Genomic DNA, 26,258 nt, shown 5'->3' with positions numbered 1-26,258 from the left:
TGAACCTCCCTAGACCTTCAGCACTGCCTCACCTTTGAGTCATCTTCTCCGAACTGCATCCCTTGCTCCTCACAACACTAGGGACAGAGTAACAAGAGCCGTCAACCCAACAGATGTTACTGTCTCTGTGCCTTAGCCAGTCAGTGTCACCTCATTAAAAAGATGTGGGGCTGACAGGCGTGTTGGTGGTACTGGAATTATGAAAATGGACAAAAGGAACAGAATATGTTCTTTGATACGCTTCTTGGAAGTGTTGTTTAAAGCTAGGGTAGTAGTGCAGTAGAGAAACAGTCGTATGACAGACAGAACCTGAAGAGTTGTTAACTCATGCTTGGAAGAGGAGAAAGCTAAGGACCCTTGGGAAAGGAGGGGGTGGCAGATAAAATGCCTATATTTTAGAGATTGGGACAACTTGTGAGGTTGTCTTGTAAGGTTTGAGCAACTTGATCTCTAAAAGATGTCCCAGACCGTGGCAGGGAAGTTGCACTAGATGATCTTGAAAAGCCTCTTCCAACCCAAACCATTCTGTGATTGTAACTGGTGTAAATAAATACAGGTCTGGGAATTTTGCACAGCTAAGAGTTTGATGATGATCTAATTTGAATTTTCGTATGTGACAGCCTGGATAACATTAATGACTAAACCTCAAATATTTTAAGATCGCTGGCAGCGCTGTTTTGACAAGCAGAAGAGCGTGTGATGACTCACTAGCATAATGTCTTTCTGCTTCAGCATTGTTCTGCATAGTAATTCTACCTAGGAAAAGTAGCCAGAAGGCTTGACTTGTTCTACATTTTGCATGTGTTTGTGGATATTTTTAATATAGATATTTTACTCTGGGTGCAGGTACCTAAAACTGAAAAAGTGGGATGCTTTTGCTTGCAATATTGATGAGATGGTATGTCCTCATATGAGGATGTAATATCCACATACTCAAAGCTAAAACTTGAGGATAAAGGTGCTCTGATTCTTAATTCTTTGCTATCATGTATAGAGAGTAAAAACTTTCTCTTTGGTTCACTTCTTTTCTCAGCTATGACTAAGCAAAGGAGACTTTTCTCTGTGTTTATTGGTAGTCTGTTTTATCTTGCCAGCCTGTTGTGTTGTTTATAAGTACTTAAAGCTGTCTTCTAGTATTTGAGGAGGCTGTGCTAATCTAGTTCTCAGAGAGACATGGCATATCAGATGTCTACCCCCATATCCTCACCTGCCCCATCTTCTGGAAAGATGGGATCTGGCAGAAAACAAGAAACAGTGAGGCAATGGAAAAAAGGAAATACTAAATGGAGACAAGGCTGCAACATCTCTATTTTTTTCTCAGCTGCATCAGATTGAGTGTAGCATTTCAGGTGCTTTTAGCAATGCCAACAGTTGTAGGGGGATTAGGGAGCTAATTATTCTATGCAGATTGAACTCAAGTGCTTAATACCAAAAGGAAAACAAAAGACAAATGTAGGCCAAAAAAAGTGAGGTCAGATGGATTGAGATTATGTTATTTGTAAGTGAGAATTTAAAATGCAGGATAAGAAATAACCTCCAATATTGACTTTGACTGTAGTGCTTTTTCTGCTGTCTCTGTCATTGCTCACTCTTTTGTTCTTCTGACATTTCTTGTATTTCCTTTATCTTACAGCTATCTTGTAGCAATATTTCCTACTCGTGACTTGCTGTGCTGGCCAACTCTGTATGATTCATATGTGGGGTACTACTAGGAATAGTTTTACCCAGGACATGAGTGTCCATAACCAAATTTCCAGTTCATGGAACGAATTACATACTTAGCTATGTCCTTGAGTATTTTAATTTAATTGGAATTGTAAATACTTTAAATCTTTTCTCATGTTTACAGCCTATATTATACTTAGACATTTGTACTGTACTTTCTGATTTCTGCTATTCAGAACTTATTTAGCTGAACTCTTGTTCATTCTTCTGCTACTTAGTTTCTTAATGCTAGCCTGCAGTTACTGAGCACAGACCTCCATTATTGTTTAATCAAGGTGAGAAAGACTTAAGATATTACAAGATGTTAACTATGAGATACTAGAGATTCTTTTAACATTCATTAAATTGAACTTGCTGCTGGGAGAAGTACACCTACCCTCCACCGAATGTTAGTGAGTGGCAGCCATATAGAGAATAATATTATAATACGTTGATAGTAGGTTTTGCCCCCAATTTCAAAGCAATAAAATGAACATGAATTGATCTAAAATAAATTGTAGTCAGTTTTAAGTAAATTATAGAACAACAACAAATAGCTTTAGTAACTGAATTCCATATGTAGACTGTTTCTTCTTTCATAATATATAGAAGGAAAGTATAAAGTATAAATGCAAGCATATATTCCATCATTTTTTAGTTTTCATTCTCTGTGAGAGTGTTACTGGCATTTGATTTTTATAATATCATAACTGGACATGTTAATGCAGTCCCTTTGTAATCTCCTCCCTAATAAGATAGCAGGCAGCTAGGTCAAGTCCTGGAATAAACAAATACCCAGCTTTTTCATTTCCTATTAGTGAATCTGTAATTCTTCCAGGCTGAATATGGCAAATTTCCTGTTCAACCACATTGGTAAACTATTGCTTTCTTCATTGTTTCAGTCAGCCTTGAATCCATGTTGCAGTGTTTATGTACAGGAAAATTTGAATTCATTTCCAAGCTATATCTTTTCTGTTACAACTTCAAACAGCTTATTAAAAATCAAGGTGTATTACTTCTACTTTGCTGCTTTGTTCCTTTATTTTGTATACACCCTCCTAGGGTGGACACAGCTTGTTCTGCTACACAAAACAGAAGAGCAGAGTGACCTGAAAGTCAGAGCCATAGTGTTCTGTCAAGAGTAATGAACTATTGACATTTTTCACCGATTACAGGATATGGAGAATGATAGTGAGATTTTAGACTTTACTAGGTTCTGTATATCTAGCTAAAATAAATATAGATTAAATACAGAATTGTGCATAAGTAGAAAATCATAATATATTTGATGACTAGATAAAGGAGCCTTGTTTTTAAAATGTCTTCATGTTTTCTAGGTGTGGGTAGTACACAGACACCATGCACATGCTGGTTGTAGTAACTGAGGGAACTGTGATTATTGATAAAGTGCTTGAGTAGCTGAGTACATCAAAGCAAATTACTGAAAACATTATAAAGGAAAGGTGTGCTGTCTCAATGTGCACAGAGAGGTTCTAATATTAAGATGAAAAGTTCCTAGAGCAGATTAGTGTTCGTTACATTTTGTAGTACTAAGCAGGGACATTTGTTTACTGTACAGCAGAACCTTCTCTTTGAGTTTCTGTAAGCAGGAACTGAAAAACAAACATATTATCAAATCTCTGATGTCTTCCTTATGTCCCTAAGAGTCTGGATTAATTTAACATGATCTCTTTCTGGTGGATGGGAAACTTTACTGTGAGCTGTTAATAGGCACCTTTGCAGTAGGTAGGTAACAAGCAGAGTTTCTTTACTTACGGCTGTTGAGCAACAAAATCAGAAGTAAACACATCAGCAATCCTGCAAATCAATGTGACATTAATTCTGATACTTCTAATCACTTGGAAACATGAGTACTTATTAACTACTAACATTTCCACGTGACACACACTCTGTTTGGTTTCTTTTTTTACTTGTTCTCTGAACTGTAAAAGTATCTGAAGCCATTATTTCAGAAAATACCTGAAATCATTATTTATGAACTATCAAATGCATTGTTCCTTCTGTTTTCCTTCATAGCCAAACAATAGCAGTGGGAAATTCCCAGCATGTTTAAGGCTATGTATAGCTTTGTTTTGTTAGAAATTGGTCCCAGATCTCTTGTCATAAAATATTGTCTATTCTTTGGGGTTGGATTTTTTTGTTTTGGTTGGGTTTGGTTCAGCTGCAGTGTAAGGTGTAAGTTTGTCTGTGGTTCTCTACTAAGGAGTCACTAATCAGAAATGTTTGCATTCTTATCACTTAATATAAGATTATTGTGGCACTTAGAATCATAGAATCAGCCAGGTTGGAAGAGACCTCCAAGATTATCCAGTCCAACCTATCCCCCAGCCCTATCCAGTCAACTAGACCATTGCACTAAGTGCCTCATCCAGGCTTTTCTTGAACACCTCCAGGGGCAGTGACTCCACCACCTCCCTGGGCAGCCCATTCTAATGCCAATCACTCTCTCTGGCAAGAACTTCCTCCTGACATCCAGCCTAGACCTCCCCCGGCACAACCTGAGGCTGTTCCCCCTTGTTCTGTTGCTGGTTGTCTGGGAGAAGAGACCAATCCCCACCTGGCTACAACCTCCCTTCAGGTAGTTGTAGAGAGCAGTGAGGTCACCCCTGAGCCTCCTTTTCTCCATCTTACTTGATGCTAAGCTATTTAAACTCACTCAATTTAGTGGTGTTTGACCATTGACACCTTTGTTTGACCAATGTTACTGAAGAGCCCATCACACATACTAGTACTGTCACTGAAGTGTTTCTTGATATTTTATTTAGTATGCTCCCTTTGGATTTTAATTGATAACAAAAATACATCATGTAAACATTAATTATTTGAAACTTAGTTTCAATGTAAACTTTTTTTTCCATTTTTGTGTCAGCTTTTGTATATGAAATGCATACACACATGTATTCATGATGGAATAGCACAACATTCTGGGGTTTTTCAAAAGCAGACGTTGACATGTTAGACTTACATTTGTATGTTCAGTCCTGTCAGGTTCACAAAGAATAAAGGATTGCTTTTGTCTGCAGGTATGAGAGTGTATATCAGGAAAAGTAATTTAAGTAATTGAATTTGTTCTGTATAAAGAATTTGGAAACTACATAAGAAATCATTCCGTGTTTGAGGCATTACTCTTGAATGAATTCATACTACCTATGCACTAATGAATGTTTTGGAAAGGTCAATTTAATTGTCTGAAGTCTGCATTCTAGTGCTCCCAAAATGGAGACAATTGGATTTTCATAAAACTCACAATGAAGAAAATGGAATAGACATATTCCTAAGAAAAGCCATTTTTGTGGAACCTTTCTGTTTTCAGTGTGTAGTCTGGAAGATTGTGACTTCTCAAGGAGGAAAGTAACAGATGGGCCTAACAATGCTAGCATCTCTCGATTTCTTCCATAAATAGATGAGAATGGATTCAGAGAATGTGCTGAAGTTTAGGTACACTTCCCTGCTCTCGTGTCTGAGGGCCTTGGAGGTTGCATTCTAACAGCACAGCACTGCTTTTAGCTAAAATTAAAAGAAAGGCATTGGGAGACAGAGGAGTCTCTGTTCTCTTCCTTAGGAGTGTGAGAAGTTCCCTTGTCTGGTCTTAGACTTGTAAGTAAAAGTATCAGACAAGCTGATATATATGTTAGTTAATTCAGACAAATGGATGCATACTGTTAGGTCTCTGTTAGCTTTCATCTCTTGTACTTTAAAGCAATTTTTGCATATTGGCCATTTCATAATGGCAATAGCATGCTCCATATTTTATAATGAAGTTTCTCAGTGGTTCAGCAGTTTGACAGGCATGGGTTTTCTTCTTATCCAGTGAAATTTGGTGCATCTTATTTTCTACTGTGGTTAAAGTATATGAAACCTCAACAAGTAAAAATATCCATCTGATTTTTTTCCATTTTTTGTAAGAAAACTTTCTCCTTCTTTATTATTTTCTTTTAAGTTGAAATGTGAACCTTTTTTTTGTTAATAGACTGATCTACCTTTTTTCTTTCTGTCACCATCCTGCATCTCTTACTGCACCACACTCATCTAAATCAGAAGATGAGTGTCAGTACATTTATTGAATTTTTTAACTGTTGCTTCACTGAGCCAAACTTGTTTGTCAGAACTCATGGTCTAACAGACTTTTCATCACCATTACAGGTCTATTAAAAGCAAATGTGTTCTAAGCAGCCACCTCTACATGGATTTGTCCTTTTATTCAAAGCTGTGATAATGGCAGTATGTTGCCTAGGGTATTGTCTTTGAACCCCTGAAGGTCTGATTTCTCTGTGAGATGCACTGCCAGACTTCCCGTGAACAAAATAAAAAGAGATGAGTTTCTACCTAGACTGGATGCATTCCTGTGCAAACTACTCTAGGGGATCCTGCTCTGGCAGGAAGGTTGAACTCGATGACTCTGGAGGTCCCTTCCAACCTCTAATGCTCTGTGGTTCTGTGAGCTCTGCATTTCCATAGCCATGCAGTATCTGTGCTTATTTTAGGAAGACAGTTCAACTAGTTATTTTTTTTGTGTGTAGCTAACCTTTTTCAACTCACTGCAGTGTGGAAAAAGGATTTACAAATAACAAGAAAGATAAAGTCTTCTTTAGAAAGTAGAGAGTTTCGTTAAGTGATAACATAGGATTTTACAGTAATTTGTTGGTATTTCACTCATCTGCTGAATTCTCTGTTCTTTCTAGTAAAAAGAAAATAGTACATTACATATTACCTAGCATTTAGCCATCAAACTGAAATGTCTTTATGCAACTGGAGGAAAGGAATTTCTGTTCGCAGTAATTGATAAGTAGCATTTTTGTTTCTGAGTAGTAAGGAGAAGAAAGAAACTGTATCCTTAATTAACATTGAATAGAGACTGATTTGTAGAGCCAGCTGGCTCAGCTGTCGGCATTTGATTCAACAGTGGGAAGTGAACCAGAAAACACTTTATGAGGTTACTGTAACCTAGAATTTGTGGCAATAATTTTAATGGGTGTGTGCCATTTATCTCTTAGTGAAGGGTGGAGAATATGGAGGGAGCAACTCTTAAGAATTTTCCATGATTATTTCTTAGTTATATAAATAGTTAAAAAGAAGAAAAGAAGTATTTCCTGAAGACAGTTGTACTTTTTTAATGTAGACTAACAGTGTAATCCAGGACTACTGGAAAAGATGAATGTTTCTGGTTCATTCTTTTTAATTGATCAACCATTTTCTTTTGCAGGTCGAAAATTTAAAAAGCTTAACAAAATTAAGGTTGTGAGGACATTAGATGTCGCACTCCAGCAGCCAGCAGCCCTGCAAGATGAAACTCAGTCTCTAACCCAGAGGCTGTCCTTTTCTCCAAATCAAGAAATACAGTTTGTTCCCCCAATGATAAGTGTTTTACGAGGCATCGAGCCAGAAGTTGTCTACGCTGGTTATGACAATACAAAACCCGAAACACCGAGTTCGTTGCTGACCAGTCTAAATCACCTTTGTGAGAGGCAACTTCTTTGTGTAGTCAAATGGTCTAAATTGCTACCAGGTAATGGCACTTCTTTTATCTAGTGAATTCTAGTTAAGCAAGTTTGTCATAGGGTGAGCAATCAAAAGCAAATTATCTGCTTAACAGATTCTAAAATGGTTAAGTTTCCAGTTTGTCAGATGAAATAGATTTTAATAGGAGGGTGCTTTTGAAGGAAGGCATCAAAATGTTTGAGCTCACTCCAAAAAACCCCAACAGAAGTCCAGAGAGTTCCTGGATGTGGTTGTTACAGCAGACTTTCCACCCCAACCCCTCATACTCAGGAAATTAATTCTTTTAGTATACATACAAAAGTTTGTATTTCTGCATTTTCTTTATTCTTACTGAAATTAAAGCAACAGAGGAAATATGTAACAAATAGTACCAGAAGTAGAGGAATTTGTGGATTCTACAAAAAATGTCCATGTTATGTATGTATGTGTGCTGCTGGGTCATAGGCCCCCACTCCTGGGATATAGAAAAATCAATGTAGTGAGCAGAAAGCCTGGAAAATATGTTTTCAGTGAGCTCAGTTTGACACTTCGTTGTCACATGGGGGAAAAGCAATGTCAGGGACTATCTTTTCATGTGACAACGAAGTGTCAAACTGAGCTCACTGAAACCGTATTTTCCAGGGATAGACCCTGACACTGCTTTTCCCCCAGTTGGAGCTTGTGTTTATCTAAACCTCTTAATTGAACTGATTCATTCAGTGAGTGAAAGAGTTCATTGCAGTAGCATGAATGCCAGAGCTTCCTTGAAGGAGGTTGCAGGACAGGGAAATGAAGAATGTGACCGCTGCTTTCAGTATCAGGAAGCTGCTAGATTGGCTCAGATAATTCCTCATAGAGTCATAGAGTCATAGAATCAACCAGGTTGGAAGAGACCTCCAGGATCATCCAGTCCAACCTAGCACCCAGCCCTATCCAGTTAACCAGACCATGGCACTAAGTGCCTCAGCCAGTCTTTGCTTGAACACCTCCAGGGACGGTGACTCTACCACCTCCCTGGGCAGCCCATTCCAATGCCAATCACTCTCTCTGCCAACAACTTCCTCCTATAGTTACTGAAGACAGAAAGTTATCAAAGGGAAACACACAACTGAATATGCTTCTCTGTAGTGAAATGGAAGAAAAATATGTGGTTGTTTATTGTATTACAGCTGTATCTCTTCTTAAGAGCACTTTAAGTTCCAGCTACCTGTATTGAATAAAGTGTTTCAACTTTTAATTTCCTTTCTAGGATTCCGGAATTTACATATCGATGATCAGATAACCCTCATCCAGTACTCCTGGATGAGTCTAATGGTATTTGCTATGGGCTGGAGATCATACAAACATGTCAGTGGTCAGATGTTGTATTTTGCACCAGATCTGATTCTAAATGAGTAAGTAGACTCTGCTGTTGCATAATATGAATGACGTTTTGAATTACTTGTGTCAGCGTGACTTTGTGGAGGCTAAGATTCCATTTATTACTTGTTCTGTCTCAAAATGGACAGCAGAGGAAAATCCTTTGATCATAGTAAAGTTTAGATGTTTGAATAATATATTCATTTTCTAAGAGAAAAGTAGGAATAAGAGAATGATGCTGTCAGAAGCTTTACCTGAATTAATCTGAATAAGGCATGAGTTAATCTTTAATAAATAGAACCAAGTGGGATTTTATTTGATCATTATTGATTGGGTAGTTTTTACAGATTGTGTATAGTCTAAACACTCAGTTTTGATACTTTCAAAACTGTTTTTGAAAAATACAGTTACTGTTAGAAAGTTGTAATCATTTTGCAAGAAAGAGTTTTAATATCAAGGATAAAATATGTGAGACTGCTCTTTTCTGGCTCTAATGAGGGGGTTGTTGCCTTGTATTTTCCTTCACTGCTGGTAAATTCAGCTAATCTTAATTTCAGTGTCTGTCAGTTTTTCATCTCTGCTAATTAGTATAGTCAAAGCTGTAATTTTATATACTTTGGATATAGTACACGGGAGGTTTACAGGAATAGTAAACCATAATTTCATCTCCACATTTATTTTTCCTTAACCTATTTTTCTTAGTTATTTTTTCTTAAAATCCTGAAAGAACTACTGTGAAGAGAAATGAAGCAAGTTTTCTTGTAATACATGTCTGTGTAAGGGTTAAAAGATGGATTTGCAGAAGATCTAGCCTCCTGGAGTTAAAATCCACAGGCATGCAAGCTTTTGCCAATGAAGTTCTTCATAGAAAATACTCTTTAGAGCAGGCTGTGCAGCTCCTGACCTTTTCATTTCAAGAGGACTGTAAATCATTGTGAGGTTACGGAGTAATGAATTCTTTCCTCTCCCATGTGTATTAATTATGCTGTCCATACTGAAACACTTAGAAGGGCTGAGACTGAGAGAACTCCTAAGTATGTTCCATCCCAGCATAGTCTGTAATATGTCTCATGGCTGCATTCAGAAGAAACAGTGAAATGGCTTTAGGCAGTAATGGTTTGTCTTGGGTATTACCCTGCGTGAAGACCACTGCTGCCCCCTTGCGAAGAAGACCTTAAGTACTGTCCTCCAGAACAGGGCTGAGATGTAGGAGCCCTGATTATAATCCTTCATAGACAACTTCTTATTTGTAGCTCAAGGTCATCTGGATTAATAAGGGAGGTGAACTGACAACATAGTATTCCTTGGTTGTAGAACACCTTATCAGAGTCATGTTGGAAAACTTACAAAGAGTTAGATGTGAGAAGTAACTGGCACACTAAATAAGTTAGATTTTAGATCAATAAAATGTAAGCACCTTCCTTGTGTGATGATGTCTAAGATTGTACTTCCATTATCGCTTTAAGCAAAGATAACTTCTGAACACTGCCAAAAAGCTTAACTCCTTTTGCCTCCCTGTCCTGATTGTGCATGCCCATTCTTTTACTTAAGCTGGATCACACCCTATCTGACTGCACAAAAAGACAAGAACATTGCATACTTGAGAAATACCCCATAAAAATCTCTTAATTCTCAGGTGCAGGAGATCCCTGATCTGAGTTCAGGTGGGAAAACAGGCACTAATGGCAGAGTACCAGAAATGAGCACCTAGAGGCGGAAGGAGGTCATGGGAACTCCTTCTGCAGGGGCCACACACATGAGTTGTTTCAAAATGACCATGAAACCACAAGCCAAAGATTGTTTCACTGCCAATCTGTTGTTTAGCAAACAAGTTGTAGTGCTTCTTGGGAATGATTTGTGTGGTAGCATCCATTTCAGACCAAGGACAACAGGGGTGTTAGTTTGACAAAGATGTTGTGACTGATCCTGCAAGAATTTATTGGTACTTACATTGTGCAGTCTGAGGCATCTCTGCCTTTGGCAGGGAGGCTGGAGTTGATGATCTCTTAAGATTCCTTCCAACCTAAGCCACTCTATGATTTAAACACATACTAAAAGCTGCTGTATTCTTCATACAAAATAATTAGGAATAGAGATTAGCAGAAAGGAATAGAAAGGGAGATTGAAAATAGATATAGAAGCAAACAGTGTATTGATATCTATTAGATAAAAGTTCTATGTTTACCTCATTTAAAAGCTGCTACAAGATATCAGATGTTAAACAAAGGTGAAATAGTTTTAATTTAACATAGCCATAACACTTAAATAGTGCATTGAGCAACGTTTTCTACTAGTGGAAAATATCTTTTGTTCAGGGTGCTATCTGCAGTCAGGTTGGAATGCAGATCCAGACTTCATAAGAGGCAGGGGCAGGGGCAAAATGTAATCTTATCATTGTTGTAACCTAATTCATCTGGATTGGAAAACACCTTTGTAACATTTTAATGCTATTGTTGCATTGCCGTTAAATACGTGCAATAAAATGGGCTCAGTATACCAAAATCTCAAAGAGAAAAGTAAACCAAAACAGTGTTACATATTTTCTTGCATGATTTGTTCTGTTTACTTCTACTGGAGTTTAGAAAAGGCTGTCTTAATGACTTAAGTTTACTTTGAAATCTTTTTTGCATGTATTTATGAGTAACATTTTAAACTGTTTATTCAGTGCCATAAAAGGCTACAAAGCAGTAATATTACTGTTAGCAGTACATTGGACTTGGAACAAAGGATTTTGATGCAGACATTTTTGCAAAACCTAAGGACAAGCTTTCTATACACTTTCAGGTTTGTGCATTGAAGTCTTTACTGAGAATGTAAAAAAATTATCAACCTCCTAAAATAAATTAAAAAAAAAGCTTCATATTGATCCTGAGGATATTTTTAATTAATGAACCCCTATCTTTTCTAGTGGTTGGAATTTGGGTTTGATGGTCTCCAAGGTTTTTTTTCCCTGGGCAGCAGTAACAGATTATACATCCAAAATAACAGCATATTGACTATATATATATGTATATATATTTAACTGTGTGAGTACAGAAAAGTCAGAAAATTGTTGTGATGGGTTGAGAAATTACCCCCCACGTAAAATTGAAATCACCAGACTAGCTCAGATGGTTTGGAAGTATAATAAAGCTATATTTTACCGCAAGCTAAGTTTACAATCATATATACAAAATGTATTTACATGTATTTGCAATTATATACAATTATTTGCAATCTAGAAATAATACAGAGATCCAGTCATCTCCCCCTGGAGAAAGAAAGCCCATAAGGGGCCAATGCCACCTTCTTCTCTCCCCCCAGATAGAAAAATAGCAAAGCTCTTGTATTACCTGGTCAGTCAAGGTTAGAATCGTAGAATCAACCAGGTTGGAAGAGACCTCCAAGATCATTCAGTCTAACCTATCCCCCAGCCCTAGCCAGTCAACTGGACCATGGCACTAAGTGCCTCATTCAGGCTTTTTTTGAGCACCCCCAGGTACGGTGACTCCAGCACCTCCCTGGGCAGCCCATTCCAATGCCAATCACTCTCTCTGGCAAGAACCTCCTCCTAACATCCAGCCTATACTTCCCCCGGCACAACTTGAGACTGTGTCCCCTTGTTCTGTTGCTGGTTGCCTGGGAGAAGAGACCAACCCCCACCTGGCTGCAAGCCTCCCTTCAGGTGGTTGTAGACAGCAATGAGGTCACCTCTGAATCTCCTCTTCTCCAGGCTAAACAACCCTCCCTCAGCCTCTCCTCACAGGGTTTGTGTTCCAGGCCCCTCACCAGCTTTGTTGCCCTTCTCTGGACATGCTCCAGCACCTCAGCATCTCACTTGAATTGAGGGGCCCAGAACTGGACACAGTACTCAAGGTGTGTCCTGACCAGTGCTGAGTACAGGGGAAAAATAACCTCCCTTGTCCTACTGGCCACACTGTTCCTGATGCAAGCCAGGATGCCATTGGCTCTCTTGGCCACCTGGGCACACTGCTGGCTCATCTTCAGCCTACTATCTACCAATACCCCCAGGTCCCTTTCTTCCTGGCTGCTCTCTATCCACTCTGTTACCAGCCTGTAGCACTGCTTGGGGTTGTTGTGGCCAAAGTGCAGAACCCTGCACTTGGACTTGTTAAATCTCATCCCATTGGCCTCTGCCCACCCATCCAGCCTGTCCAGGTCCCTCTGCAGGGCTCTCCTACCTTCCAACAGATCAACACCTGCTCCTAGCTTGGTGTCACCTGCAAACTTACTGATGCTGGACTCAATGCCCTCGTCCAGATCATCAATAAAGATATTGAACAGGACTGGGCCCAGCACTGATCCTTGGGGAACACCACTAGTGACTGGCTGCCAACTGGATGTGGCACCATTCACCACCACTCTCTGAGCTCTGCCATCCAGCCAGTTCTTGATCCAGCACAGAGTGAATCTGTCCAAGCCATGAGCTGCCAGCTTGGCTAGGAGCTTCTTGTGGCAGACAGTGTCAAAGGCTTTGCTGAAGTCCAAGTAGACTACATCCACAGCCTTCCCCACATTCACCAGGCGGGTAACCTGATCATAAAAGGAGATCAGGTTGATGAGACAGGACCTGCCCTTCCTAAACCTGTGCTGGCTGGAAGTATTAATATTCAGTTAGTACTCAGTCATGCACAGAGGAGCAGAGGAGGTGGTGGAAGGCAGAGGGCATAGGGATCAAAGAGTGAGAAATCGTTTATATATTGTCTTTTTATACCAATTAATAAACCAACAAATGGTACAGACTTGATCAGTGGTTTTCTTCTACAACCACTGCCCTGCTCATTCACTCTGTATTCAAAAGAATCTCCAGAAAGTTCCTCTCTCGTTTGTAATTCAGAACCAAAGTGGAGTGTTAGCTCTTGAGCACAACTGTTTTTGTGTATAACCTCTTGTTTTAGTTCTGTGATGTGGCAGTTGAACTACTACCAAGGCACTCTCTTCAAACAATTCAAGAGCCATTCTTTATTTTCATGTTTTTTAATTTATTTTTTCTTTACCTTTTCTGGGTGTAAGACAGAGGATGAAGGAATCATCATTCTATTCCCTGTGTCTGTCCATGTGGCAACTCCCACAGGAATTTGTCAGACTCCAAGTTAGCCAAGAAGAGTTCCTGTGTATGAAAGCACTGTTACTTCTCAACACAAGTAGGTTCTTTTATTTCTTTGTAATATATTACTAGTAATAGAGTTTTGAAGCATGCTGTTTAACTTGACAGTTGCTAAGCTATTTGGCTTAACAAGTGGAAACTTCTTCAGGAGGAATGTTAGTATTTCAACACCTAAAAATGTTTTTTCTAGTGTTTATAAGGAAGAAATAACTTGTGATTTATTGTTGCTTTTATTCTGTGTAAAGACACTGGGGCTGGGTTGGATCCCTTTTGATATATAACTGTAGTGTATTTCACATTTTCAAATCAAATGTGAAGTATTTCTGCCTAGAAGCTCTTCATCTTAAATGACATACACAAAAAAAGGGAGAAAAAAAAACCTTGGAAGTATTAGAAATCTATAAGAAAAATAATTAATATATTGTCAGAACTGAGGGTTTTGTCTTGGTCAACAACTTAATGCATGTTTGCTTCAGAGATTTAGGATATTTGACATGGCAAATACTAAGATTTATTCAACTTTTTGTAGTTATAAACAGGTTAAGTTTAACACAGATATAAACAAGAGGAAATGTTTTTTCTGAGGTTTGTTTCTCTAGAGCAGAATCTGTGATGACTTTTAGTCTTACACATCTTTTAAACCCTACAACATGCAGTCACTTTACACTTCAAATGAGAAATGTGGTAGTTATAAAAGCATAGAATGGTTTGGGTTGGAAGGGACTTTAAAGGTTATCTAGCTCCATCCATGTGCCATGCAAAGGGACATCACCAGGTTGCTCAAGGCCTTGCCCAGCCAGGCCTCAAACACCACTAGGGAGGGAGGCATTCATGACCTCCCTGGGCAACCTGTTCCAGTGTCTCACCACCCTTACAGTAAAGAATTTCTTCCCAATATGCAGTCTAAATCTACCCTCCTCAAGCTTCTGTCCATTCCCTCTCATCCTATTACTACAAACCCTTGTAAAAAATCCTTTCCCACCTTTCTTGTAGGCTGTAAGGTCTCCCTGGAGCCTCCTTCAGGCTAAACATCTCCAACTCTCATAGGCTGCCCCCCCTAGGGCAGGTGCTTCAGCACCTTCATGGCACTCCTCTGGACCTGCCCCAGCAGCTCCACATCCCTCTTATGCTGGAGGTACCAGTACTGGACATGGTGCTCTAGGTGGAGTCTCACAAGAGCAAAGCAGAGGGGTGGAATTGCCTCCCTTGTCCCGCTGGCCACAATTCTTTTGAAGCAGCCCAGAAGGCAGTGGGCCTCCTGGGCTGCAAGTGCACATTGCCAACTCATGTTGAGTTTTTCATCAGCTGAAGCCCCCAGGTCCTTCTGCTTGAGATTGCTCACAAGCTGCTCCTTGCCCAGCTTATATTTGTACTTGGGATTATCCTGACCCAAGTGTAGGACCTTGCACTTGGCCTTGTTGAACTTCATGAGGTTGGCTTGGGTCCACTTCGCAAGCCTGTCCAAATCCCTCTGGATGGCATCCAGAGTTGCTGAATATATACTCCAAAATCCTTTCTAAAATGCTAAAATGGACATCTGTTGAGGCCTTAATTGTTAGTTACAAGTCCTCAAGCAGAAAGCTTTTAAATGGTACTGGTGCTGTTAGCAATGAGAGTAAACACCTCTGAGAAATAGAATTGAAAGTATGTTGAAGTTTGGTTCTCTGCACACTTGGGAAGCTGAATGAGAGATTTGTAAATCCTCCATGACCTGCTTGTTGGTTGTACAAAATTTCAGTAAAAGATAAGGAACTAAAATTTATTCCCTCTTAAGCTGTATTTGGCTGGTGTTTGCAAAAGATTGTGCTTAAAAAGCCCTTGATGTCAGGAAAGCACAAATAGGAATGATTAAATTTAAGTCCTATGAAATAAAAACTACTAAAATAATAGCAAAACATCTTATACTCTGCTAAAGCAGTAAAAATAACATGGACAGCATTTCCTCTTAGATATAGAATCAACCAGGTTGGAAAAGACCTCCAAAATCATCTAGTCCACCCTCTCACCCAGCCCTATCCCGTCAACTAGACCATGGCACTAATTCCCTCACTTCTGGATGTCCTTCAGGACACTCAGAAGGAGAGGACCAAAGACTAACACAGTCTTCTCAGAGATGAGGGAAGAGAGCACGGATTAGGTTTCTGTACCACCAGTTGCTTCATTGTAATTAGAATATATTCATATTTTGAATATTTTTCACCTTGTTTCTCTCACAAATGAACTCCTTAGAGAGAAGCTTTAAATTTCAGTGACATTTAGTTACATTATGCTATTTCATAGAATCACAGAATCAACCAGGTTGGAAGAGAACTCCAAGATCATCCAGGCCAACCTAGCACCCAGCCCTAGCCAGTCAACTAGATCATGGCACTAAGTGCCTCATCCAGGCTTTGCTTCAACACCTCCAGGGACGATGCCTCCACCACCTCCCTGGGCAGCCCATTCCAATGCCAATCACTCTCTCCGTGAAGAACTTCCTCCTAACATCCAGCCTACATTTCCCCCAGCACAACCTGAGGCTGTCCCGCCTTGTTCTATTGCTGGTTGCCTGGGAGAAGAGGCCAACCCCCACCTGGCTACAACCTCCCTTCGGGTAGTTGTAGACAGCAATGAGGTCACCCCTGAGCCTCCTCCAGGCTAAACAACCCCAGCTCCCTCAGCCTCTCCTCATAAGATTTGTGTTCCAGGCCCCTCACCAGCTTTGTCGCCCTTCTCTGGACATGTTCCAGCACCTCAACATTTCTCTTGAATTGAGGAGCCCAGAACTGGACACAGTACTGAAGGTGTGTCCTGACCAGTGCTGAGTACAGGGGAAGAATAACCTCCCTCGTCCTACTGGCCACACTGTTCCTAATGCAGGCCAGGAAGCCATTGGCTCTCTTGGCCACCTGGGCACACTGCTGGCTCATCTTCAGTACCCCCCGGTCCCTTTCTTCCTGGCTGCTCTCCAGCCACTCAGTCCCCAGCCTGTAGCGCTGCTTGGGGTTGTTGTGGCCAACGTGCAGAATCCTGCACTTGGCCTTGTTAAATCTCATCCCACTGATTCCAGCTCTCCATTTGTGTCCTAGAAAGTTCAAATCAGATTCAAAAACAGATTGCAGTGATCCAGTCCTTCTAATGTACAGGTGCATCAATTTAACGGCATTCATCAAGATATTCTTTATCAAATGCATGGTGCTCAGAAACTGATTTATAAGATGATATATTTATATATATACAATAAATCATTGGAGAAAAAAAAAGAAAGTATGTCATATCTTTGGGAATAGGAACACACCTAAGTGTTGTTGCTGAGACATTTAGTAAACATTTGGGACTGTATAAGTGTAACTCTGTGAAAGTATTTTCAAAAAGCCCTATAACCTCACTGTTAATATAAAGTGGTTTTTAAGACTGCCTTTATTTTTAGTCATGGTATTCATCTTAACCCTCTCCAAATGTGGAAGTATGGCCATTTCAAGCTTTCATATACTAACAGTAAATCAAGTCTGAATTTTAGTCTCTCATTATGTCTTCTGTCTGATTTATTATTTAGATTAGAATCGTAGAATCAACCAGGTTGGAAGAGACCTCCAAGATCATCCAGTCCAACCTAGCACCCAGCCCTATCCAGTCATCTAGACCATGGCACTAAATGCCTCATCCAGTCTTGAACACCTCCCTACAGGATATTTAGGAAACAGAAGTTTATATTAAACATAAGTAAATGTCACTGTCAGTACATATCTAATGCTGAATGGACCTCCCAGCCTGAGTTTTAATATTGTTTTGATTTTACAGTTTTTCCATTGAGTTTGCTTTGGCTGAGACATTTTCTTCATGCTGCACTTGTGACATGCTTTCATGAGAGCAGAACTAGTCTTTGCAAAAAGCAGACCAAGATTTTTATTTTCTGCAACTGTGTGATGGTTTGGGTGTTCCCTGCCCTCCCCCCCCCCACTTTGGAAACCACACAGACTAGACTCAGCTGGCTCTGGAAATTGAATGAAGCTTATATTTACAGCTGGCACAATATACAAGCAGATATTTACAGTATATACAGTTATAGACAGAAATATACAAGGTAAAAGGTAATACAGAAACACAACTCCCCTCCCAGAAACCTGAGTCCTCCAGGAGGGGCTCCTGACTGCCCTTCCACCTTCCCCTACCCCTCTCAACCTTTCCCCAGTCCCAAGGAAGAATGGAGGTTCAGTCAGGGGGTTAGGAAGCAAAGTGGATTAATCAGAGAGACGACAGAGAGGCTAGAGAGAGCAAAAAAAAAAAATGCAGCCCCAAGCTTCCCAGCAGAAGAAGCAGTAGAGACTCCCTTATCTATGTTTGGATTCTTGTTCTTATACATCTCAGCAAGCCTGTGAGTGAACTAGACATCATTCTGTTTTTCTTTTCACAGCCTGTGATCTAATCCTTCTCACCAAAACAAGGTTTTGGCTGCACTCTTGCTGCTGAATAGAAGCTTCATATTGGTTAAATATGTTCAGGGGGAAGGAACATTTCAGCTAGCTGTGTTTGAAGTTGTGTTTGTGCTTGTAAGACTTTGTCATTCTTACTCGAATAGCTTAGTGGAACTTTTTGTGGTGAAATGGGGATGTGACCAAGCTTTATCAGAATTCTAGGGAAAAAGTCATTCATTCCTGGAAGAGATCTTTTACCTTAATTCATAGAAATGTAAGAACTTAATTGGTGATTTAGAGACATAACTCAAGAATAGCATCTACCTAATGCCAAATTGCCTCAGAATGTCATTTGTATGAAGAAGATTCCATGTTGGTCTGTAAATCTATGATTAAGAGGTACCAGGAGCCACCTAGGCTTCAAAAATTAAACAATCCTTTTTCCATAGTGTAAGTTCTCCCCATGTGAGTATTCCTGCCTGTAGTACTTCCAAGTGTGTTGCATTTTCCACAAACCAGAACTTGTCCCTTCAATTCAGACTCTTGAGGTAGGAGTGACAGGCACACTTTCAGAAACCTCCTTTGTCTGTCTGGACTTGAGCGGCCATACTGAGTCAAACCTCTCATCTAGCATTTCATCTCCATCATCTGCCAAAAGAAAGCTAACATGGCATCCATAAAAGATGAACTGTTCTTAGGTATGGTGTTATATATAAACTTGCTTTCTGTGGAAGCAGTCAGGTTTTATTTTCTACCTTTCTGTTTGAATTGTTTTAGTTAGGAGTCAGACCCTGACTTTCATAGCCCAGCTCAGTGTTTAGACACTTGTCTTTGAAGTAAACTTGCAAAGCCATAAAAAAAATGAGAGGATGAAATGAAAGCTCCAAGAACAAGGGGACACAGTCTCAAGTTGTGCTGGGGGAGGTCTAGGCTGGATGTTAGGAGGAAGTTGTTGCCAGAGAGAGTGATTTGCCATTGGAATGGGCTGCCCAGGGAGGTGGTGGAGTCACTGTCCCTGGAGGTGACAACATGTATAATCAGTGATAATATATGGCTGTCATTTGCAGCCACCAACAGCTTCCTTTCTCAGTGTTCTTGCCGTGTTCTGATTTCAGTACTAGCAGATGACCATTAAGACTGTTGATTTCTCTAAAACTTGTTCACATTTAAATCTCTGATAGTGCATCTATTCAGTTAAGAGAAAGAGTTCCAAAGAGGAGGCCTGGGCTCTGAATGCTTTTCTGTCTACATCACTGGAGTTGTTAGTTCATTCCCAGACCCTCTTTTAAAGCACTTCAATCTAGTTCCCTCTAACATGATGTTAACCTGCTGTGAAGAGAGAAGTGTCACAGAATCATAGAATCAATCAGGTTGGAAGAGACCTCCAAGATCATCCAGTCCAACCTATCCCCCTGCCCTATCCAGTCAACTAGACCATGGCACTAAGTGCCTCATCCAGTCTTTTCTTGAAGAGCTCCAGGGACAGTGCCTCCACCACCTCCCTGGGCAGCCCATTCCAATGCCAATCACTCTCTCTGTGAAGAACTTCCTCCTAACATCCAACCTATACTTTCCCCAGCACAACTTGCCAGCCAGTAGTGTCTTTCCTCAAGGACAGGAGTGGGTCTCAGCTATCTTCTTTTCAGCAGACAAGTATAGCTGAAGCCTATGGCGTTTCTAGACATCAGTGATTATTAAAATTGACTGATTCTTGCTGCTATATCCTTTTAATTCTCAAAAATGTGACTGCTTGTTGCTAGTATATCCTTTTAACTAATTGCATCATCTTTTTCTGGGGTAGCTATTAAATAGAGAATAGTACCTGGTGTCTGATAACAAATTGCACTGCACAGCCTGTTTTTACTTCAAACATTTTGCATTTTCTGGGTGTAATGTGAAGATGATCAAGCTGTGGCTGAAAAGGTGTTTAAAAAGAGGCTGGATGAGGCACTTAGTGCCGTAGTTTAGTTAATCAGAAGGTGTTAAGTGATGGGTGGGACTTGATGATCTTGAAGATTTTTTCCATCCTGATTAATTCTTGGATTCTGTGTGAGTCTGTGATTCCTGTACCTCAGATTCTTCTCGTCATCTTCAGAATAAATTGCAACACAAATGCTATTTTCTTTTTAGTTCCTTTGGAAGGTCTCAGAAGTCAAAGCCAATTTGATGAGATGAGAACGAGCTACATTAGAGAACTGGTGAAGGCAATTGGTTTGCGCCAGAAAGGTGTTGTGGCCAATTCACAACGTTTCTATCAACTTACAAAACTGATGGATTCCATGCACGATGTAAGTTTACCTGTTAATGCATTTTGCTTTTTATGTGAGAAGGATCTAGTGTTTCTTTAACAGAAATTCTATGAAAGGTGCCCAGTCAACATTGTTAAAGAACAAAAGAGACACTCCACATTTTTCCTTGAATGTGTGTGTTTGAATAGATAGTTAAGCATTTGCCATCAGTACCTGATGCATACAAGATTTAAGCATTTGAGAAACATGCATTTGAATGCTACCATTTTGTTTCAGTTTTACTATAACATAGCTGGTACAGTTACACTTTTTGGTAGGGGTTGGCATGCACGTGTGTGCCTGTGTATGTGTGTTCATGGAGGTAGTTAAGTAATACAAAGAACAGGCAATTCAGCTGGCAAAGTCAGGCTAACAAAAATCAGAGAGAAACAGCCAAGACTGGGTTTGCAACCTTAATTCAACTACCTTTCTGTGGATATTCCATGCCATTTTCTCAGAATCTCTTTGTATTTGGGAACTGAGTAATCTTGAAGGACTCTAGTGATGATGTCACAGAGATTCATGTGTCTTAAAAGATGCAGCTGAATGCTTTTCATACCTCTGAGAATCCAGCCTGTATCCTATCAGCTTGACATCCATTAAAAATGAGAAATGACATTTTGTACAAACCTTTGCCCATGTGAATATTATTTTGTAGTGGCTTGTGTATCTCTGCAAGAAAGAGAAACAGAAAGCAGAATTAACAGAAAGCAAGTAAAACGATGGTTTTAATAAGTGCTGGGGGAGTGGCACCAAGGTAGTTTAGAATCAGGGAATCATAGACTCATTAGGATTGGAAAAGATCTCTAAGATCATCAATCCAGGAATGGTCTTTTGAGTTCAGTGCTGATTGTTAGGAACTCACAAGGAGTTCAGGGTAGGATGGAGTCTTTGTATATTTGCATTCTTCTGAACTTGGCTAATCTGCATTTTAGATTAGTTATTTGGGAATAAATCTATTAAACTAAAAAAATCTCATTGTCACTAATTCCTCCTTATGATGAGAGAAAAGAAACAACAAACAAACCACAACTTTGAGCTTTCAAGAGCCCTTTTGCAGGAGAGGTTAACGACATTAATAGTTATGAGGTTCACCAGGTGGTCTGAAATATTTTGATCCAGTACAGAAACCTCCTTATTCCTTTCTGTTATCTGCAACCAACACATTCACCATTTGGCTATTACATCACCTCAGATACTATCAAAAGGAGAACAGCACAAGTATTGGAAGCATCCTTACACGTGAAGGTAGTCAAGAGAAAATTTTGAAGGAAGGATGTGGAGCTTGATTTTAAGAATTTACTGGTGGTTAGACTGCAGTGGTTAGACTGCAGTCACCGTTGGGGTCTGTCAGTGCTAAACCTTTCCCTGGAGCTCAGTTAAAGTGGCTGAACATAAGGACAAAAGGGAAGGTTGAATACTTGTTTGGTCTTTGTCATTGTTCATGGTCTATGCCACAAGTGAGAATGATACTACTTTATAACATTAACGAGGCAGTTCTTTTATATGACATGCTATTGAGCTATGTTTAGGATTTTTGCCATGGGAGGATATTTTAGTAGGGAATGACAAAGAGTCTCATTATTGATTCAAGTAATGATAAAGGAAAGCATATAATGATGTCAGCTGTTGTATGAAATAAGTGATTGACAGCGTGTTTTTCTGGCTGCATTACTGTTAGCCTGATTTATCATGTTTGTGTTTTATTAAATCCAGCTAGTGAAACAGCTCCATCTCTTCTGTCTGAACACATTTCTCCAGTCCCGTGCACTGAGTGTTGAATTCCCTGAGATGATGTCAGAGGTGATTGCTGCCCAGCTACCCAAGATTCTGGCAGGGATGGTGAAACCTCTCCTCTTTCACAAAAAGTGAAATGTCATTTCTCTTATCATAGAGATGATTTCTGGGTCATTCTTTTTGTTTGTTTGTTTATTTTGGTCAAGATTTTGCAATGTCAAGACTTCAGTATATTTGTCATACTTGCCCTGCCTGCTGCTTTATACTTGTAACATACACAAGCCATTTAAGCTTGGTGTACATATTGTGAGTTCCTGATTCCTTAGCTGCAAAAAAAATCACAATAGTCATAAGAAATGTTTTGGAGACTCAGCTAGGCTGCTTTTTAGGTACGCATAAGAATGACAGTGGATGGAGTTTTCAGATTCTAAGACCAGTTATACATTTTTCTTGCATATTACATGCTCTGATATGACATGGTGTAAACTTTTTACGTCAGTACGTTGTGTGCATGGATACCTGTGGGCGTGTGTGTAACACAAGATTTTTGAGGAATTAAAATAAATATTGCCCACTTTTTCTCATGGATATTTTACTTTTTATTAACTCATCTGCCTCACAGAAATATCCTTTCAAAGTCAGCTGTCTAGAATGAAGTAGATGTCACTGCAATACCTTCCTGAGTAATGGAAGTGCTAGCCACTAAATATGCATTCATACTTGCGCCTGTGCTCATACTGCATTGAAAATCTTGAGTTGAGCCTCCTGTTCCCTGCACTCTTTGGGGCAGCTCTCCTTCTGAAGTGGGAAAGCTTAGGAAAATGTCAGTGTACATTACACCATCAGAAATGTGCATGCAGACCTACACAGCTTTGTTTTTTCTTATTTTCCTTAAAAGTCCAGCAATTATGAAAGCTAAACCACTTAGCTACTTTAGTCAACTTTAAAGTTCTGTATTTCAGAGGCTTTAAATAGAGATGTTTTCATTGACTGCAGCTCTTACTAATCTGAACTCTTTCAATTCCAATGCTGAATACTCAAATAGCCATTAACATCAAATTGTAGTGAGATTAACTGCAAAAAGAAATGGAAAATATGACTACAGACATTTTGATACACAACAAGCTCATTTCAGTACTATTTGGTGGAACTGCATATTTTATACTTTAAAGGCTTGCCATTATGATTGGGGTAACTATAACAGAGGAATTGGACTAAATTAGCTTTATACATCTAAGAAGACTGAAAAATTGTAATGATGTTTGTTCATCTGATATGGATATGAAGCAACTCATGCACTTAAGGCAGTAAACTGTTGATATATTCAAACCACAGAGAACTGGATGGAGCCTGTGAGGAATGTATTAAAATGCAACAGGTTTTGACAGTCGCTAAAAACGATCTTCAGATTCTCTAGCAACGTAGCAAATGGTTCTTTGTGGGGTACTTGTTGGCCATATGCTTTTTGTATCTGTTACATGTGGTATGCATCCATCATCACATGCTCTATGCATCTATCATTACATGTTGTATGCATCCATCACATGTATGCATCCATCATCACATGTTGTATACATCCATCAGTCACATGCTAGCACACTGTTGATGGTGTGTGTAGCTTGGTCTGTATAGATATCCTCGTCATGTGCACAAATGCCTATAGGACATAACTTCAGTAGCCCCCTCAGGAAAAGTTACTTGTTCATAAAAAAATATGTCCTGATTCTTGGAAAAAAAAAACGTGGACAGCTTGTAAACTAAAGGCAACTAGTTATCATTTCACAAAGCCAATCAAGGAGAAGCTGCATTACAAACGGGGATAAAAACGTTTCTGAGATTCCCACTTAGTCATGCAAACAAGCTGGAGCAAAGATGTGGCCCTGGGTGAAACGGTGTGATCAGACTTCTGTGTTAGTTGGTTAGGTTTGTAATTGCTGACTGCCCAGAGACAATTTCTTTGGTATTCAGTACAGTCTGACTTTTAACTGTGATCCTTAAAGCAATCATGTTTTAATAAATAGCACAAAATTCTGTATTTCTACATATCAAAGTTTTGTTCTCATTACTTGTCTTTGTATTTGCATTCAGTAATTGTGGAGCTTAGTAAAAGAAGTCCATTTCAACCATTCCACTTCTGTGTAACAGCAAATATTTTCATGCATTCTTTGGGAACTTAATCGTTGCCATATGATTTACCATTGAATAAACAGAATGTCTGTGTCACTGTTTAGATGAAGATGCTAATAGAAAGTTCCCACACTAAAAACTACGAGTTCTAATTCTGAAATTAGAAAATAGAGCAGACAGTATCTTAGGAATGCTGTAATCAGCCTACATCTGCCTTTTACTCAGTCCCTAGAATTTGTTAGTAGCTGCCATGTCCCATAAATATGGCAGATTGGTCTGACACGCTCTATGTTTTTCTCAAAGGCATCAGCAAAACTGAAGAAAAAAAAATCTTTTGAGAACAGAGAGCAAAAGTTTAAAGTCATTTCCAAATTGTATTTCTTAAAGGTTTCTAGCAGAAATAAAAATCCCCAGAGCTTCATGGCCACGATAAATGCACTACAGAAGACAGTAAAAGTTTGGCTAAGTGTGGCTGCTGTATGAATTTAAAAGTCTGGTGTTCATGATGTGATTGAAGTTCCATTTTGACACCACCATTTGCTCTGGATTACACTGATAGAATGAACACTGATCAAAATACTTGATTGCTTCCTGACCTATAGAAACCGCAGGTACTGTGACTTTTCAACACTGTGGCAATGTCCAGAGAGCCACCAGCAAGCTAGCTTTGCTCTTTGTGTTTTTAGAGACTACAAGGCTTTCTACTTGTCTGAATTGATTTGTATTCATATTTGCTTAAAGATTGAGGAGGTTTTCTGTTTGGTTTTGTTTGGTTTTGTTTTTTATCTGAACTTTACAAGTAAGTCCAAATAAAACAGGTGTTAGTGCTTCTCAACACACTGAACAAAGCATAACAACATTGGAGCTTCTTATGTTGTATTTTGCACACTGGAAGTAGGAGGTTTTGGCAGGTGGGCGTTTTTAGTTTCTGATGTTTATGATGTGCCTGCTTAGACTTGAAAGATATGAGAGCTGTTGTCCTAATCAGAAAGCTTACAATAGTCTGTAGATTTCAGACATGACTTTTTGACTGAGCTGTCATAAACAGTTCTTCATTTTACACTGAGTAGTGTGAGCTATGCCTGAAGCTAAGCCTCTCCTGTTATGTGCAGTTTAGGTATTTTTGACCCAAGGCCTTTAACATTGCCTTGTGCTAGTACTTCAGTGAAGCAAACCAACCAACTTCTGAAGTCAGCTGTTGCCTTTGAGCTCTGCTGTCCTTAGTCAAGTCTTTGTAGAGACATCACATAGATAGTTTTTGAAGAATGTTTTGGAGCTTAAGTGCCTGGATGTGGCTGCCTAGCTGAGTTGGGAGAGCTGTGACAATGCAGTGCAAAGGGACACCTCTAGTCCTGGCAAGCTGTCTTGCTCTTTCACACCAAGTTGCTTTGCAGTTGTACCCGCTCTGCTTGAATAAACATGCAAGATTAAACACTTGGCTCATGTTTTTAAAGATCTTCATTGAATCAACAGTTTTGATCAGCCTTTAGGGAAGAGAGAATGTGTATTTGTTAACAGCTAGTTTACTACAGCAGGAAATGCAGTCTGAGAAGCTGTGGATGCACTGCAGTCATGTTCCCTTGTGTTCCATCCAGGCAAGCTGAGAGTTCAGTTTGTATTTTGTGACAAGTAAGTGCTTCATTAACACCTTAATAGTTTTACTTATTTTCCCCTTTTCCTTTGAAGTACATACAGTATGTGCCTCTCTCAGTTACCTTTATTGGGAGGATCAGTTGCTTTCCTGTGTTCTTGTCTAAAACCAAATGTTCATTTCAGTTGTCTGACATATAGGTAGCATGAACAGTATTATCTGTAGGGATTGTTCCTCCCTACACTCTCCTACCATTATCCCCAGAGCAGGAGAGGATGTGGCTGCACTACACCCATGCAGGAGTGCAACTCCAAATACATGTTTCTTGCCTGCCGTGCCATTTGTGGCACGCTGACCTTTCTTTCCTGCAGATAAGTCAGCCTGCAACCACAGAGCCAGTGTCCAAAACCCTCCCAACTTTCCATGGCTCAAAAGCCTGTGTGCATACTGCT

The 26,258-nt window shown here is 39.6% G+C and overlaps 1 protein-coding gene across 1 annotated transcript in view; it reads left to right on the top strand.

Moving 5' to 3' along the window:
- Positions 1 to 25,647, top strand: part of PGR (progesterone receptor) — a 42,193-nt gene extending 16,546 nt beyond the window's left edge. The window contains exons 5-9 of the mRNA XM_064170471.1: positions 6,929 to 7,231; positions 8,453 to 8,597; positions 13,576 to 13,706; positions 20,194 to 20,351; positions 22,068 to 25,647. Coding sequence (XP_064026541.1) covers positions 6,929 to 7,231; positions 8,453 to 8,597; positions 13,576 to 13,706; positions 20,194 to 20,351; positions 22,068 to 22,223 — 893 coding nt within the window. The 3' untranslated portion in view covers positions 22,224 to 25,647. The remainder of the gene's footprint in view (positions 1 to 6,928; positions 7,232 to 8,452; positions 8,598 to 13,575; positions 13,707 to 20,193; positions 20,352 to 22,067) is intronic.
- The last annotated feature ends 611 nt before the right edge of the window (positions 25,648 to 26,258 follow it).

The sequence above is a fragment of the Pogoniulus pusillus genome, chromosome 3 (genome assembly GCF_015220805.1).
Source record: "Pogoniulus pusillus isolate bPogPus1 chromosome 3, bPogPus1.pri, whole genome shotgun sequence".
Lineage (NCBI taxonomy): Eukaryota > Metazoa > Chordata > Aves > Piciformes > Lybiidae > Pogoniulus > Pogoniulus pusillus.
This window is presented reverse-complemented; position numbering and strand designations above follow the sequence as displayed.